This window comes from Pan troglodytes, chromosome 2 (genome assembly GCF_028858775.2).
Source record: "Pan troglodytes isolate AG18354 chromosome 2, NHGRI_mPanTro3-v2.0_pri, whole genome shotgun sequence".
NCBI lineage: Eukaryota > Metazoa > Chordata > Mammalia > Primates > Hominidae > Pan > Pan troglodytes.
The window spans coordinates 127742043-127758214 of NC_086015.1; the positions used below are offsets into that span (position 1 = coordinate 127742043).

The 16172-nt window shown below is 40.1% G+C and overlaps 1 protein-coding gene across 29 annotated transcripts in view; it reads left to right on the forward strand.

Annotated features, from left to right (window-relative positions):
* KALRN (kalirin RhoGEF kinase) overlaps positions 1-16172 on the forward strand; it is a 690517-nt gene that overhangs the window by 426904 nt on the left and 247441 nt on the right. For all 29 annotated transcript variants that reach the window (XM_016941792.4, XM_016941796.4, XM_016941798.4 and 26 more), the window contains 2 exons: positions 10352-10421; positions 12962-13051. In XM_016941792.4, the coding sequence (XP_016797281.2) occupies positions 10352-10421; positions 12962-13051 (160 nt within the window). The remainder of the gene's footprint in view (positions 1-10351; positions 10422-12961; positions 13052-16172) is intronic.

The window sequence follows — 16172 nt, forward strand, 5'->3', positions numbered from 1 at the left end:
ATCAGTTTATAAGGGGAATGAATATACATTTCAAAATTGACCACTTGTAACAAAATAGCTAACATAATCATGCCTCTTATTCTGCTATCATGATATCACTGGTAAACCATGGTAAACAGTTTTGTAGTTTTCTAAATAGCTGAAAATCTACCTACCAGTTACAATATATAGTTCTAAGAAATCCTTTTAAAAAATCAAATTAAACCATAGAGAATCTCGCATGCTGTAAATCGAGGAATAAATCCAACTATCAAGAACACAGCTATCCAGCACATATTATCGAGTTAGAATATTATGAAGAAAGAAAAAGAAAATAACAACTAGCCTCTCAACAACCAGAGAAGATGCCACAAAAATTAAGTTCTTGTCTTTTCATAGAAGCGTCTTTCTATCCTCCCTAACAACCTCTTTGCCTCTTGATTATATGGTTTGTAAGCCCACAGCTATTTAGAAACAGCAAATAAGAATCAAGAACTTGAGTGAGTAGTGGGATACCAGCAGCTGTCTAAAGAAGACAAACTGCAAAAACAATAGGCAATAGAACCAAAAAAAAAAAAAAAAGAAACCTCATGGTGGTCAAGGGCTACTCAGTATTGGTGCAAACCATTCTGTATCCCACCACAGGGCCCAATACAGCCACTGTGTTACAGCATAGCATACTTAATATTAGCAGTAACCCTGAGTCATGAATATGTTCCGCACTAAAGGCAAATAACTGTATTGCATTTAGAAAGCTATTGACCAAAAATAAATTAATGGTTTAATTATCCACAATTTAAGGAAATATCTAAGAAAATCAAGCTTCATATTAATTTCTTACAGGATCTGTGGGCTGTCTTTACTGTACTCATAATGTATGCTTTCTACTTGTGTCCTACAAATTTTGGTTAATGAAGAAAACATAACACCTCTAAAATCTCTAGTAAATAAGAGATAGAATGGCAGTTAGCCAACTTAGAAAATGCAGGAATTGTAAACTCTAAGGGACAGCTTAGAGGGGAGAAAATCTTTCACTGCATAATCAGGTACCTGGCACATAAGTAAACATTGAGTAAATATTTGTTTGGTAGGTGAATGCATGGATGAACAAACTGAAGATAAAATTACTATTTGCAGACTTATGGCTAATACCATTCAAGTCATAATTTAATCTTTTGTTTGTAAAAGTCTCAAGACAGAGAAAACCATTAGGTATGATTTTTTCCCCATCACTACAAGAACCATCTGGAAGAGCAAAATAACTTAATTTCTACATGAAGGAGTTTCTTGGAAGCTTCTTACTGGCTGGACCACGCAGTTGTCCTAATACTTATTTATTCTTCAGAAATACTTCTCCGAAATTGTCACTTCTGAATATGAAAAAAAATCAAAGGATGCTTTTTAACCCCAATTGTTTGTATTATTCCAAAGTTGCAATTAAGCATTGTCTAACGGAAACATGCTCCTCTCATTTCTAGTGCATAGCTCAGGTTATCTGCCTGTAATCCAGAGAGAGCCTATGGGAGGGAGAGCAGGAGGAAGGAATATTGGGAGATTGAGAGATTGAGAGAGAAAGGGATTGAGATTGACACGACCTTGCTAACTTAATTAGCTAAGTCACTAGAAAATTAGCACCTAGACCAAGGGTTATGTGGTGAATACATATCTTAACTAGATAGTATTGATCTGTCTAAATGGTGTCACTTTGAAAAATTGCAACCAGGATTAGTTCTCTCTCTTGCTCTGTATGTGTGTGTGTGTGTGTGTGTGTGTGTGTGTGTGTGTCTGTGATCTGTCTGTCTCAAGGACCTTTGTCTTTATAGGTATTGAATGGGGAAATTCCCCAGCACCAAAACTTCTTTAAAGAACAGTTTAATATGTAGAATTTAATACCTACAAACATTGGCTTTAACACAAACCGGAGACTGAAGTGGAATGATACTTCGTTTTGCCCTCCACTCTCCCCATTTTGCACTACTTCTCTTTCCTACAGAAATAACTATACAATCATGAAATTTACTTATCTACACAAGACTTAGACCTATTTTGATTGCATTTTATAAGCATTCCTGGAGCACTCAGACAGGAGAATATATTCCATTAGTAGATCCCTAGACAGTAATGATTTTGTTAATGCAGTCTTCCCATTTTGCCTAGCATACAACTTGTAATTCAAGAAAATAATTTGTTTTCAGCTTGCTGATTATTAGATTTGCAACTTTGCTGTGGACAGCTTTTTGTTTAAAATGCTCATCACCTTCTGTTAAATCTGAACTTCTTCCTTTTTGGTTTTTTGGAGATAGGGTCATATGTGAGTCTGAGCAATAACATTTTCATAAAATCTCTACTCCCAGCACTCAGAGGGTCCTCTCAACCATCAAGTACAACCCTCTCCATGTACAGACAAGGAGACAATCCCAGAGGAGCCGTTACTTGCCCAGTGTGCGCCCCTCCCCTTTCCTTAAAAGTGAGGATTTAGATTCCAGGGCTTGGTCTCCCACTTCAGCACTCTCTCCCCTTCTCTCACTCCCTAGACCACCAATGGTGGCTGCCACATCTGGCTGGTTTAATTCATAGTGAAACAGCTTCCATGTGGATCTTAGAATTTGATGAATATTTCTACCCATTTCTCCCAGAGCTATGTCATTCTTGTGCCACACCCCTACAACAATTACCTGAAATAAATCAGTTTTCAGCAAGGTCTAGATTTTCAAATTAGGGACCAACCACCAAGGTTGGATGCCCCTTCTGCACACTCCCTCCCTCCAGGCTTGGCTGGAAGCTATTAGATTTGACCTTGGCCACCAGCCACTGCCCTCCCAACCTGGTGTTCCCTGCTCCAAAGGAGCAGGACCAGAGATGTGTGAGGTTGAACTGGGAGCACTGGCAAGGCCAGGGTCAGCCAGGAGCAGTGAGGGGTGAGCAGCAGGGGTAAAATCGAGGCTGGGGAATTTAGGGAAGGGCACCCCAATGAGCGACTGAACCACAGCCACATTTCAGTCAACTTCCCAGAGTTCCTCCCTTGGGCCAAAGGTGGCTAGATTGGAGATGAAGCTGGTACCCTGTGATCGAACCCAGCCTCTGCCCTCTGGGTTCTGAGAATGACATATCTGTCTGCAATAAGGGTGGAGGTGGGCACAAGTGGAGCACAAAGAAAATAGCCTCAGTTGGAGAGTAGGAAAGGCCTCATGGAGAAGGGGGCATTTGAGATATAATTTAAATAAGGGGTGGGATTTTTACAGGCAGGGATGGCTTCCTTGATGATGGAATAAAGTTTGAACAAAGGCCCTGCAAGGGAGAAAAGTGGTGAAGTCTAGCAGGGAGGTTGAGAGAGGCAATAGGGGGTTTGGGAGTGGGGCTCCATCCTGGGTCATGGGAAGCAGAGAGAGGTCTCATTGTTGCACTCCCAGGTAGGCTGGGTCTTCTCACATCCATGTCTGTAAGATGAGGAAAAGAAAGGAGAGGTGGTGGGCAGAGATAGTGCAATTCAGAAATGTAGGGAGAGACAAAAGGAAAGGAGGAGAGAGAGCTAGGTGGATAGAGGATAAGTGAGAAAACCGTGAAGTGGACAGATAATAAGGAGAAAGGAAGAGATAGAGAAGGAGAGAAGCAGGAGAGCCAGAGGGAGGCAATGACGGTGGGAGGGTGGATAGGTAGGTAGGGTAGGTAGTCAGGCAGGTAGGTAGGTAGGTAGATCCATCTGCGGAAAGAGGCCCTAGGGAAAGGGGAGGGGATGAGGAGAAGGAGAGCGAGGGAAAGAGATGGATAAAGACCTAGACCTTCCCAGAGCTACCATCCTGTTGAGGGAGAATGAGCAAGGTGGTGTTTTTCAAACCATTTTTATCATGAACCAAAGAAAAAGACTGTACGTTATGCCCTGATATATGCATGCATATATGCTATATATAACAGGGAAGTTAAATTTTGAAAAACACCTGCATTATGTGTGATGCACTGTGGTATTTTGTGTTAGGCTCTATTTCTTCCTCCTCCTCTTTTTTAAAATTCTGGTTGCCACCCATAAACTGATTTTACAACCCCTTGAAACACAAGGGGGGGTTGATCCATGGCTGCACGGCAGGGCGCTAGCTCCACCAGGTGGTGAGAGAAGGGATGTGCAGTTCAGGCCACTGGGGAAAGGCCGCCCTGTCAGGCTGCTGCTACCTTTTCCTCCCTCTTTGCCCCTCCTACCCCTTCCCAACACACACACCCTTGCTTAAAATGTGCATGTTCTATGCTTTCTAAGCTTCTTCCCCCACTCCAGATGCCTTTGGTGTTAGTGGTTTCTCACGTATGGAAAATCATAGAATTATCAAATATAAAAGCCCGAAAGAAATCGTTAAAGATAATCTAGTTCTCCCTTGCTCTATAGAAACTGAAACTTACAAAGGTTTATGATCTGCCCAAACCAAAATTAGTGACACAGCCAAAGAATCCAGCTGTCATTTTCTTAATAGTCAAATGTTAAGGAAAGAGGAAGGGGAAGGCCTGTTGTGATTTTTCTTTGGTCCCCAAACGCACACTTGAAGAGGTAACTTGCAGAACCCATCAGAGGAGCCCTATACAAATGTAGCTGTGGTCTTGTTACTGTTGTTTGTTTGTGTTTTCAGTAAGCTATCAACATTGGGGCTGCTTATAGACGTTAGGGAATACCCAAAACAAGACAAAGTCTAAACACTTCGTTTGGATGTGTCAAAGTAATGTTAATTTTTGTTTTACACACTAACTTCTTAGCATCCATGCCTGGTTGCTAAACACCACCTTATTGGAGATGAGTAACATTAAGCATAAGATTAATCTTTTGTATTTTATTTTAACATTAAACTTGGTATATATCTATGCAAATAACTTTATTCATCTGATCACACAAATTAGACAAAGTTAGAAGATATTGGCAAAAACATATTCAACAGGTAACCATGCAGCAACGTAAATTTTGCTGCTTGTGGTTGGAGGCTGAGAGTGTGATGTGCTGAATGGGCGTCCAGCCCTGCAGACCTTTCCTCTTCATCCCTAACCTGAGCTAAAGTGTCAAGTGTGAAATGAAGGGACAGAGCCAGGTGCTTCTCATGGCTCAGCCTGGGTGATCCAACTGTGCTGGAACTGTTACATGAAAAATCCAGCACCTTTCCCTGAGTGTACATGACCCTCCATTAGTTTAATACCTGCTCCAGTATGCTAACCGGCTATCTTAGCCCCTATGGTCTAGAGCCTCTTGTGTTCTAGGCTCTGAATCTGCCTGGTCATTAATGGATTCTTTAGAAATAATCTCTAGCTCTACTTGCATGAAGGCAGTTACCCAGCCTTGCTTTGAAAAGAAGGCAATGTCCTGGACTTCCTATAAATACATGAACCTCACACCTTTCTCCCCACCCCATTTCCGACTTAATTTTTAAATGTATGCTCCACGTTGTTCCTCTTTTTCCCGTTGCCACAACAGGCCCCTTCCCCTATCACCACCTCTGGCATTCCAACAAGCAAATGCACATTGACATACAAGGTCATCACATAGTTATTTCCATTTAGATGCAGACTGCACCCTTGATGTAAAGTCTGTTTGCTGACAAGATTGTGCGCCCCTTAATGAAGGATACACTTCCCCAGAAGCAGTGAGATTTTAGACCAAATTCATCTTCAGAGAGAATAACAGAACCAGTCCAGTACCTTTGAAATAGTGCTGTTTCTATCATATTTAATGACAAAACTCAGAAAGCTTTCTGTTAATAAATGCCAGCAGTTTCATTTCCCAGGATTGTGTACAAAGCCAAAGGGAAGCATTTTCCTCATAAAGTAACTGCATAATATATTAAATTATAATAATTTAATAGAGTAATGGCATTGCCTTGATCTTGACATTTCTTTAAAAGTTTTATTCCTTTCTGAAAGAACCCCAGACATTCACACAAATGACTTGCTTTGCTCCTTCTTTCACAATTTATTACATGTAATTATTGGAGTAGTGAGGGCCAAATTGCTGCTATAGAACAGCTAAGGTGAAATGTTCCATCATTTGTGAAGAGAGTTGTGAGCTGTTTTGCTTTAATTTGAATTCATCATGTCTATTTGAAGTAAGTAGAATGATATGGATCAGACTTACATAATCTGTCATCTTCATAAGCTTCCAATTAAGAAGTAAAACAGAGTTTAATATTGCCACTTACTTTCAACATTTACATTGAGATGGTAATGAATATCTTATTCAAACTTATCAATTGGTATGCCTGGCACAAGCTGAATAGGTTTTTTAAAAAAAAAATGTTCTTAGCTTTCTCCCCCTAAATTAAATCCTATAGAGCCGATGTAGGATTTGCCATCTGGAAGCGTGCTGGAATCTAGGACAGTTGCCTTTAAATGCTGATCTATGGACTGGATGTGTGGGAATTACCCAGGAAGCATTTCTAAACAATGCATTTGCTCAGATAGTAACCCCAGAAGGCAATGTACAACCAGGTGTGGGACCGCTAACTAGAGTTTTCCAAGAGTGTTCCTTGAGACAAAGTCTGATACTCACCCCAAAAGTGCTGCAAGCACAAAGAAGTTTGAGAAGCACTGCATATTGTATTTACTTCAGAGGTTTATAGTGTAACTCAACATATTATAGGATTTTGGAAGTTCTTCAGCAAAAAAACCAGCTTAGCCCAACATTTCCCAAACAAGGTGACCTTGGAATCTAAATGTTACATAATAACCAATCAAGATTTTCCCAGGATATGGTTTAGGAGAAAGTAACCTGCTGCAGATTTTTCAGCAAGGGCTTGGTAGGGAGTTCCCCCTAAATATAAGTCTCCAGGAGTGGGGAAGAGGGTCAGATACATGTTTACCAAAGAGAATATGAGTTTATTAAGATTGAGAAGCACTGATCATGAAGAACTACTGTTTATTTAGTGTCTACTGTGTGCCAGGCACTGGGTTGGGTTCTTTTTACCTGTGGATTTATTAAATCCTTACAAGCACCCCCACAAAGTTTTATTATTATTATTATTATTATTATTATTATTATTATTGTTGTTGTTGTTATTATTTGAGATGGAGTTTCACTCGTGTTGCCCAGGCTAGAGTGCAATGGCGCGATCTCAGCTCACTGCAACCCTCCGCCTCCCGGGTTCAAGCGATTCTCCTGCCTCAGCCTCCTGAGTAGTTGGGCTTACAGGCGCCCACCACCACGCCTGGCTAATTTTTTGTATTTTTAATAGAGACGGGGTTTCATCATGTTGGCTAGGCTTGAACTCCTGACCTCAGGTGATCTGCCCACCTCAGCAAAGTTGTTATTTAAAGATGAGGAGGGTGAAGCTTTGGAAGACCCTTTCACAACTGTGACCAAGTGTGAATGCTGATTCTTTAACTTGTGCTCAGTTGTGGGAGGGGAAGAAAGTCAGACCTGGGGGTAGGTAGATGGGTGAGCTAGTGGTAACTGCTGTTAAAACCTTCATTTTCCAGCACTTTGGGAGGCCGAGGTGGGCGGATCACGAGGTCAGGAGATCAAGACCATCCTGGCTAACACGGTGAAACCGTGTCTCTACTAAGAAAAAGACAAAAAAATTAGCCAGGCGTGGTGGCGGGCGCTTGCAGTCCCAGCTACTCGGGAGGCTGAGGCAGGAGAATGGCGTGAACCTGGGAGGCAGAGCTTGCAGTGAGCAGAGACTGCGCCACTGCACTCCAGCCTGAGTGACAGAGTGAGACTCCATCTCAAAAAAAAAAAAAAAAAAAAAAACAGCCTTCATTTTACAGAAAGCCATTCCTCATGAAAATTATATGCTGTGCATTTAATTCTGGTTATAGTATATTTTTGCTTCCTGAGGATTTTCAAATTGTGCATCTTCCCATAGGTTTTTGGTAGCTGCTATCACAAAAGTCAGGGTATTGCTCTATTGAAATTGATCAGATTTTAAATAAAATTGCCAGCACTGTCTTTCTATCAATGATCAATTCTTTAGACATAATTATCATTGTTTACTTCAAATTAAAGTGACCAGGCCAACTATCCTTGGGTCATAAATCAAGGAATGGCTCTCCCTGAGTCATCATGGGTATCATTGCCACTTCTGACACAATAAAACAATTTTTTATCCTGTGTGGAATGTCCTGATCCAGGCTGTTTTGCCATTTCTTTGGCTACTCTTAAGGGAGAAGGGCCCAGGCTGGGCACGGCGGCTCATGCCTGTAATCCCAGCACTTTGGGAGGCCAAGGCAAGAGGACTGCTTGAGCACAGGAGTTTGAGACCAGCCTGGGCAACATGGCAAGACCTCGTCTCTATTATTATAAAAAATTGTTTTTAATTTTAAATTAAAATGTGTGTGTGTATGTGTGTGTGTGTGTGTGTACCTGTGTGTGTGTATATATATGATGATGAGGCAGATTGATTCTTTTCTCAACAGAAAAGTATATTTCCCTTTGGGTCTTAAACTAAGTTTGATCCTCAATTATAACATTATATAGCACTTTTTAAAATTTGCACTTTAATGGTAAAGTACATATTAGTTTAAATGTGTCACTTGTAGTTCTTTAAAAGGTAGCAACAAATATGACACTTTATTGACTTTGAGCACTACATATTTGCATTTCTGAAGCCCAAATATCATTATAATTACTCTTTGACTCAGGTCAGAATACTCTAAAATCACATATGTAAGGACAGACTGGGTACAGCTAGGAGTCTCCCAGATTTTTTTTAAATGGCTTTTTGCTTATCACTAAAGCAATGCTCATTTATCGTAGAAAAAATTAAATTGCAGATGGACAAAGAAGTCATCTGTTATCCCATCAATTATTGTTAGCATTTTGGCTTTCCAAATAGGACTTGCCAAACATCTTTAATTGCACATACATATTTTTAAGCTCCAAACAATGTTATTCTATGTCACGGAAGGAGGAACACATACAACACATATGTGAAATCCATAACCACTTGTAATTAATTATACTGCCAAAATGCGTGGACAATAGAAGCTAGGTAAAGTTAGTCAAATAACATTTTTCCCTCTATGGTACAGGTAAGTAGTAGAGTAATGCAGAACCACTTTATATCGTGTATCCTTTAATTCAATTTTTGAAGGTAATGTATTGTCACAGTTTTAAAATCAAAATTAGATAGAAAAGTAAACATTGAGAAGTGTCACCCACCACTGTCCTCTATTCTGTTCCTTCACCTGCTTCCCTGTGGTAATGTCTTTTCTTAGTTTTTTGGGTTGGAAATAAGAATACGTAATTCCTACTGAGACAAAAAGTTGCATGTTCTACATATTCTTCTGTACCTTTTTCCACTTAGCTTCTCCCGGAGTTCTTCCGTTTGAAAACATAGAGAGCTGTGTCTTCTTTTCATAGCTGCATAGTATATAGCTCTGTGGATGTACCATAGTTTAAACGCTTTGTTCTTTACAGACCATCTTTTGCTTGTATAAACAGTGTCACAGTTAATACTCATGTATATACATCATTTTATATGTGTAGAAATAGCTACAGGAAAATTTACAGAATTCAAATTGCAGAGTCAAAAGATAAGCACATTCATGATTTAATCGGTACTGTCAAATTGTTCCTTGTAAAGATCGTAGCATTTCCACTTCTGTCACTATGTGTCCCCAAAGCCTCATAATCACTTTTTATTTGAAAAATATTTTGTTTTTTACAACAAATACCACCCTAATAAAGCATGCTGGCTTGTTAGAATTTATATCCTATGAACCCAAACCAATGATTTAATACATTATTTTGAAGTCAGTGTAATTATTTCTTTATTATTTATTAACGTGGAAAGGAGCCATGGCACAGATATCCACACTGGTGGATAACAGTTGTAATTCAATTCAGCTTTGGAATATATTGTGACTTTTTACCCATTAAGTTTTCTTTCCTAATGGTGTCTGTATTATAAAACATTGTTTAATACATAGTTTTTAGTACAAATTGGCTACTGGTGGAAGACAGAGGCCAAAAATTAGAAAGAGGCCAGTGTAGGCTGAATTTTTTTCTACTTTATCTCTGGGATGGCGATATTTTATTTTGTTTCTTTGAAATATCTATATTATTTAAAATATTTATGATGTGCTTAGATTACTTGTGTAAAAAAGTAGATTCTTACTTGCTGATAAAAAGTCCAACACAAACAAAATATTTTATTATTTACTTTCACTTCTAGAAGTGTTCACTCTGAGAGAAAGAATATTATTTTAAGTAGCACTAATTAATCAATTAACATACATTTTAATGAAATTAGTTCCGACATTAAAAACTGCACCTCACCATCTATCACTTAGACAGTAGAGAAGCCATGTATAAATAATTGAGAAGTTATGGTTGTGCTGGCCTCAGTGCAATCCTCTTGGGGGTCAGCTGCACAGAGGTGTCTGATTCAGTCTTTTTCTCCTCTTGCAGCATCTTCCTCAAAGAGCTGGAGAAGTATGAGCAACTGCCTGAGGATGTGGGACACTGCTTTGTTACCTGGGTAACCAACCTGAAATCCTTCTCCCACTGCCCATACACATGGCACCACTCTTCAGTGCCTGACCTAAGGACTGGAGTCACTGCCAGTCTCACACAAGACCAGGGGCTACTGAGAGGGACCATGAGTAGGTCTGAGAGAAGCTTTGGGAAAAGTTCTTAGACATCAAGGTTAAGCTCCATCTTAAGCTGTCTAAGAACTTTCTAAAATTGTGAGGTTGGAAGAGTGGAACAAGACTACCACCCCTGGCAGAGGAAATGTGTCAGCTCAGTCCATTAGCTATTGTTACAGGATATGGATTAGGGAATTAGAACTTTAGGAAGCCACCTAACCATTTAAAAAAAATTTTTTATCTTTAATTTTGTGGATACATGGTAGGTGTATATATTTATGGGGTAGACAAAATATTTTGATACAGGCATGCAGTGTGAAATAAGCACATCATGGAGAATGGGTGGGGTGTCCATCTCCTCAAGCATGTATCCTTTGAGTTCCACCTAACAGTTGGTTACATTTTCTTCTTTAATAGAGAAAAACAGATGTTTTGGGTATCCATCCCAATCTGACCCACAAGATGAGTGACTGGTCATCCTCCTTCATGCTATTATCATGGGCCAAGTAAAGGGGCTGAATGTACCAGGTTCTAATTATATAAACTGAAACATTAGTCTTCATTGGCTCTCTACTCCGCATTATTCTGAACTCAGGCTCATGTACAATATATGAATGCAAACATCTCCAGGGAAGTCCACTTAGGACACTGAGTACAAACGTGGAAATCCTCCCCCAGGGTCAAGCGTTCTACTATTTAATAATTACCTGATAATAACTTCCACCCATAAGGGGCTAATTACCTTTCAAAGTGTCTTCATGATTCAGAGAGTTTATGTTCTCAACAGCCCTATGTGATAGACAGCACTATGTTTATGTTTTAGATTTTAAACATGGGAAAATTTCAGATAAGATAGGAGGTTGACTAGTTCACTGACATGTAATAAATATCACAGCCAGTCCCACAACTCAAGACCTGATTCTCAGATAAGCTTTTTTTCATGAAATCTTAATATTTGCTTCCAAGCACTCTTGTTTCTTCAGAAAGTCTTAGCTACCATCTTATTTTGTTCTAATACATTTTCTACCCCTAAATATATGAGCCAATACAAAGCTCATATTAATGCTGATAAATAACTTATGATCCCTTGCACAGCAAACATAGAGAATGACAAGATTGACCATTAAGTAAAGGGTTTTTTTTTTTGCATCTTCTTTCATGAAATTTGTGGATTTCCTTTACAATCAGTCATAAGAATGATTTATCATCATCTCCTAGGGATGTTGAATAACCTCCTAGGTAGTACATAGTCCCAAAAACTGGTTTCAGAAAATTTTTTGATTGGATAAAATATTCACCTTTTGCCAAGAATTATCCCAAGGTGACTTTCTTAAGTCTCATAATCTTAATATATGAGTGTAATGCAGAAATGAAGGGTAGAAGAAGTTGTTTGTTATGTATTGAAAGGCAGTGGTCAAGACCAGGAAGCCTAAAGTCAGATCTCTGCTTAGTTAAGTGACTTTGAATTCCCACAGTTAGCAGGTAGCAGAGCCCTGTGGGAATTCAAAGTCACTTAACCAATCTGTGCCACAGTTCTCTCATCTGCAAACTGGGGATGATAACAGAACTCACTGTATAGAGGTCTCATGAGGACCAAATGAGTTAATACATGTAAAGCTCTTAGAACAATGCTAGCATAAATGAAACCTGCTGTAATAAACACATATTTGGGCTGCTGTCTCAGAAGAGGATGCCAACACAAAGTTCCAAAGGCACTGAGATGGGTAGCATTTCACCAGATAAGAAAAGTATTTGGTGGCCAAAATACACATACCTTTCCCAGTAACACTAACCCAGAGAGTCTTCAGAGTCTTGAATTTTCACCCAGCCGTAAGGTTCTTGGCTTGAAGTAACAATCTAGTTAGGAACCATTGTTTAGCCTCTGCCCCAGGGGGTCACTCTGCTTTCTTTTTCCCCATGATTGCTCTGGGAAGTTGGGGATGGCATAGTCGCTTGCCATGCCCCTCCACCTTTCTCCAATGGAGACATTTAGAGTACAAGCAGATCTACCTCTGAGATAATACTTCATCTTCATTATTTGTTTTTGAATTCAGAGAAAATGCTGTCCTTTTTCAAGATGGGGAGCACAATTGTAGATAATCCAAAAAAGGGTAAAATCTGTAAATAAGTTCTGTCCAACTTCAGAATATATCAGGATATATGAGTTGCTTTTTCTGATTCTTTCTAGCACAAACTATTATTAAAAGGAGTTCAGTTTCAGAAGCTTTCTCCACATGCTGACAGGAGAAAGACATCCCAATGTCCGTTAGGGGACATGGGGGCTGGATGAGCATAGAACATTTGCCATAGAAAATCTAGACACTGGCATCTGAGGGTCTTAACTGTACAGCCCTTGCTGGGTCCTTCAGCATGGTGGACAGAAGGGAACAACTAATGAATGCTTATCTATTATTATCTTTGTTCTTTTTAGGCAGACAAATTTCAGATGTATGTCACCTACTGTAAAAACAAGCCTGATTCCAACCAGCTTATCCTGGAGCATGCGGGCACCTTCTTTGATGTAAGCTGTGTTTTCCATTCTTGAGCAGCTGATGAGCAGGTGGAAATGCTTCTCTGCTTTGGCATAATGGGTGGATATTTAACTATCCTTTTTTCCTAATTTTTCTTTACTGGCCACTGCAAACCTTAAGCATGGAAAAAAAGCAAAAACAGTATATGTCTGTATTTTGTTTCATCTCATCCTATCTTGACCAAAGTGATTTTGTACGAGGCAAATTTGTCTCCATGCCTCCACACCAAACCTAGGAAGTCATAAAGCACATGTTTAGAGGAGGCCCACTATGATGCAGTTGTTGATTAATATATTCCACTTCTGCTTCATATACAGCTCTCACAAATGCAGTGTTTCCAAAAGTGTGATCCTTGGACCTCAGTCCACATCTATTAAATCAGAATCTCTTGGGGGGAGCCCAACAACCTGAGTTTTAAGGAGGCCTCTGGGTAACTGAACTCCACTCAAGTTTGAGAATCACTTCTCTAATCCAATTGATTCAACCTTTTTTGGAAAAAAAAAAAAAAACAAAACTGATATCTGAATCCCATGCCTGAGGTTCTGCTATGATTGGCCTGACTGTGGCCTGAGCATTGGGATATTTTAAAGTTTCTGGTGAGAGTGATGTGCAGCCAGGGCTGAACACCTCTGCTATAATAGAAGCCAGGAGAAGAGTGAGGCTGATGTGCCTTGTCAGATCCTTTGGTTTGGAATTATGACACAATCCTGTTGGCAAATGGTGGGATCTGTAAAGCCAAAAGTGACCTATTGGCTTTACAGTAAGCAAAATCAAAGGGGTCCCTGCAGGATTCAAAGGATGAATAAGAGGGAAAGATGAAATTGGGGAAAAAGAAAGTTTAGTGAGAGGCAGACTATAGCAGTGATGGCTATTTTGGCAGTCATATCAGAAGTGACAGAAACTAGAAACTCAGCCCTTTTTAAAGGTTATCTGTCTATCTGCCTACCTGTTTTCATTTTTTTCATAAATATTTGGATGTCTACTGTATGCAAGATAGTGGGCTAGGCCCCGTGGAGAATATAAAGACATTTAAACATGGTCCTTGTACTCAAGTGTGCAAAAGAAACCTTCCCTGAGCATCTTTCTAGCCTGGCACTGCCTCAACAGAAATGATCCTACAAATGTCTTGTTGCTCAGTAAAGAAATGACACTTGAATGGAAGGAAGCCAGATGAGGAAAAATGCACATGATTTTTTTAATGGAGCATTAATATGGAAATGGCTCTATGTATCCCACACTAGAATACCTGGGGTTAGATTTGGTACCACAGAAGAACCCAAGAAAAGTGCTCCTCTCACCTGATATTATTGGGTATCATATTGGATGCCCTCTGCCACCGTTACCTCTGAGTGAGAATCTTTTTCCCTTAGGATGCTTCTGTTGATTATTCATGAACAATATCCAGAAGGGTCTTTTTGAAGTTTTAAATGCATTGTGTCCTGTCTTCCACTTAGCACTTTTCTGACACAGATGTCCTGTGCTCTGAGCATGTCTCAAACTCTTCTGCTTCCTGTCTTTGCTCACACCGCTCTCTCTGCCTAGGATAGATTGTGTCCTCTCCACACAACACAAACACACAAACACACACACCCTTCTGTCTCTCTCTTCAAAATTCTTCCTATCCATTAAAGGTCACATGCTGCTTCCTGCATGAGTCCTTTCCTTTGTACTTTGTATCTTTGTTATAGCATTTGTAATGATTTGCCTTTTGGTAGGTGAACAATGCACCTTTCTGTTACTCACATCTCCCTCCACCTGTGAGCTCCTTGAGATCTTATGCCTGATTCATATTTGTCACATCTCAGTGCCTGGCACCAGAATGTATTTTCCCTTAGTACTACATACCTCGCATCCCCATTTCTAGCCAATTTCTAGGCTTTGATAAGTCAGATGTATCCCCAAATTTCCCACCCTATACCCCATTTCCAACATAGTGCCTAGTGAGCTTCTACATTAGTTGGAAAGACTGATGGAAGCCACAAAACCAGTCCAGTAGGAGTTCTTCAAGTCTGCCCTGGAAGCGGGGACAGAAGACAGTAAACTCTCCGGATTGCTTTCAAAACTTTCCAAAAGGCATAATCTTTGCAGCTTATTTTCATTCCATCAGAAGAGTTTCCCTAAGTTCTACACTTAGGAACCATTTGCTTTAGGCCCTCATTCTATAAATGAGATAAACCCTTAATAAAGGCAGTCACCTAATATCCATTACTGTAAAGAGAACACAGAGAATTAAAGTCCTAGAAAGGCTTACACATTCACACGATCCAGAATTTTTTTTTTTTTTTTTTTTTGAGACGGAGTCTCCCTCTGTTGCCCAGACTGGAGTGCAGTGGCGCGATCTCGGCTCACTGCAAGCTCTGCCTCCTGGGTTCACGCCATTCTCCCTCCTCAGCCTCCCGAGTAGCTGGGACTACAGGCACCCACCACCACGCCCGGCTAATTTTTTGTATTTGTAGTAGAGACAGGGTTTCACCGTGTTAGCCAGGATGGTCTCGATCTCCTGACCTCGTGATCTACCCGCCTCGGCCTCCCAAAGTGCTGGGACTACAGGCGTGAGCCACCGCGCCCGGCCGATCCAGAATGTTTGACCCATCACACAGCATGGGTGTGATGTCTAAGCTTGGTTTGACTGATGTAGGCCCCTCCCTCTCTGCTCCACATGCAGCTTTCCTTAAGCTGGGCTTTTCATCAGAGAGGAAAGAGTGCCAAAGGTGCATTGTTGCTTGTGCTTTCTTGCCAAAGCTCCCAGATAAACTCACAAGGTTCAGTTGCCTGAAGAGAGTCAAGCTGCAGCTGTTTTTGCCCATCATCCTCAAACAAGTCTTGCAACTACACACCTCTGGGAAAGAGGCAAATGGTGACAAAATTGCTACTTTCTGAGATAGAAATCATTTCTGATAGGCATTGGAATAATTTTTTAAATTATTATTATCTCTCCTCCACCCTTCTTCATAGCCCCATAACAAGTCCTATCTAGTCCATCTTTAAAATATTTCTTTTATTCTTCCCAATGCTTTATTCTCACTAATTCTAGCTTAGGGCATGCCCCTACATTGCATACCTGGACCTACTTTAAAATAACAGCTTTATTGAGAGATGATTTCAGAGATC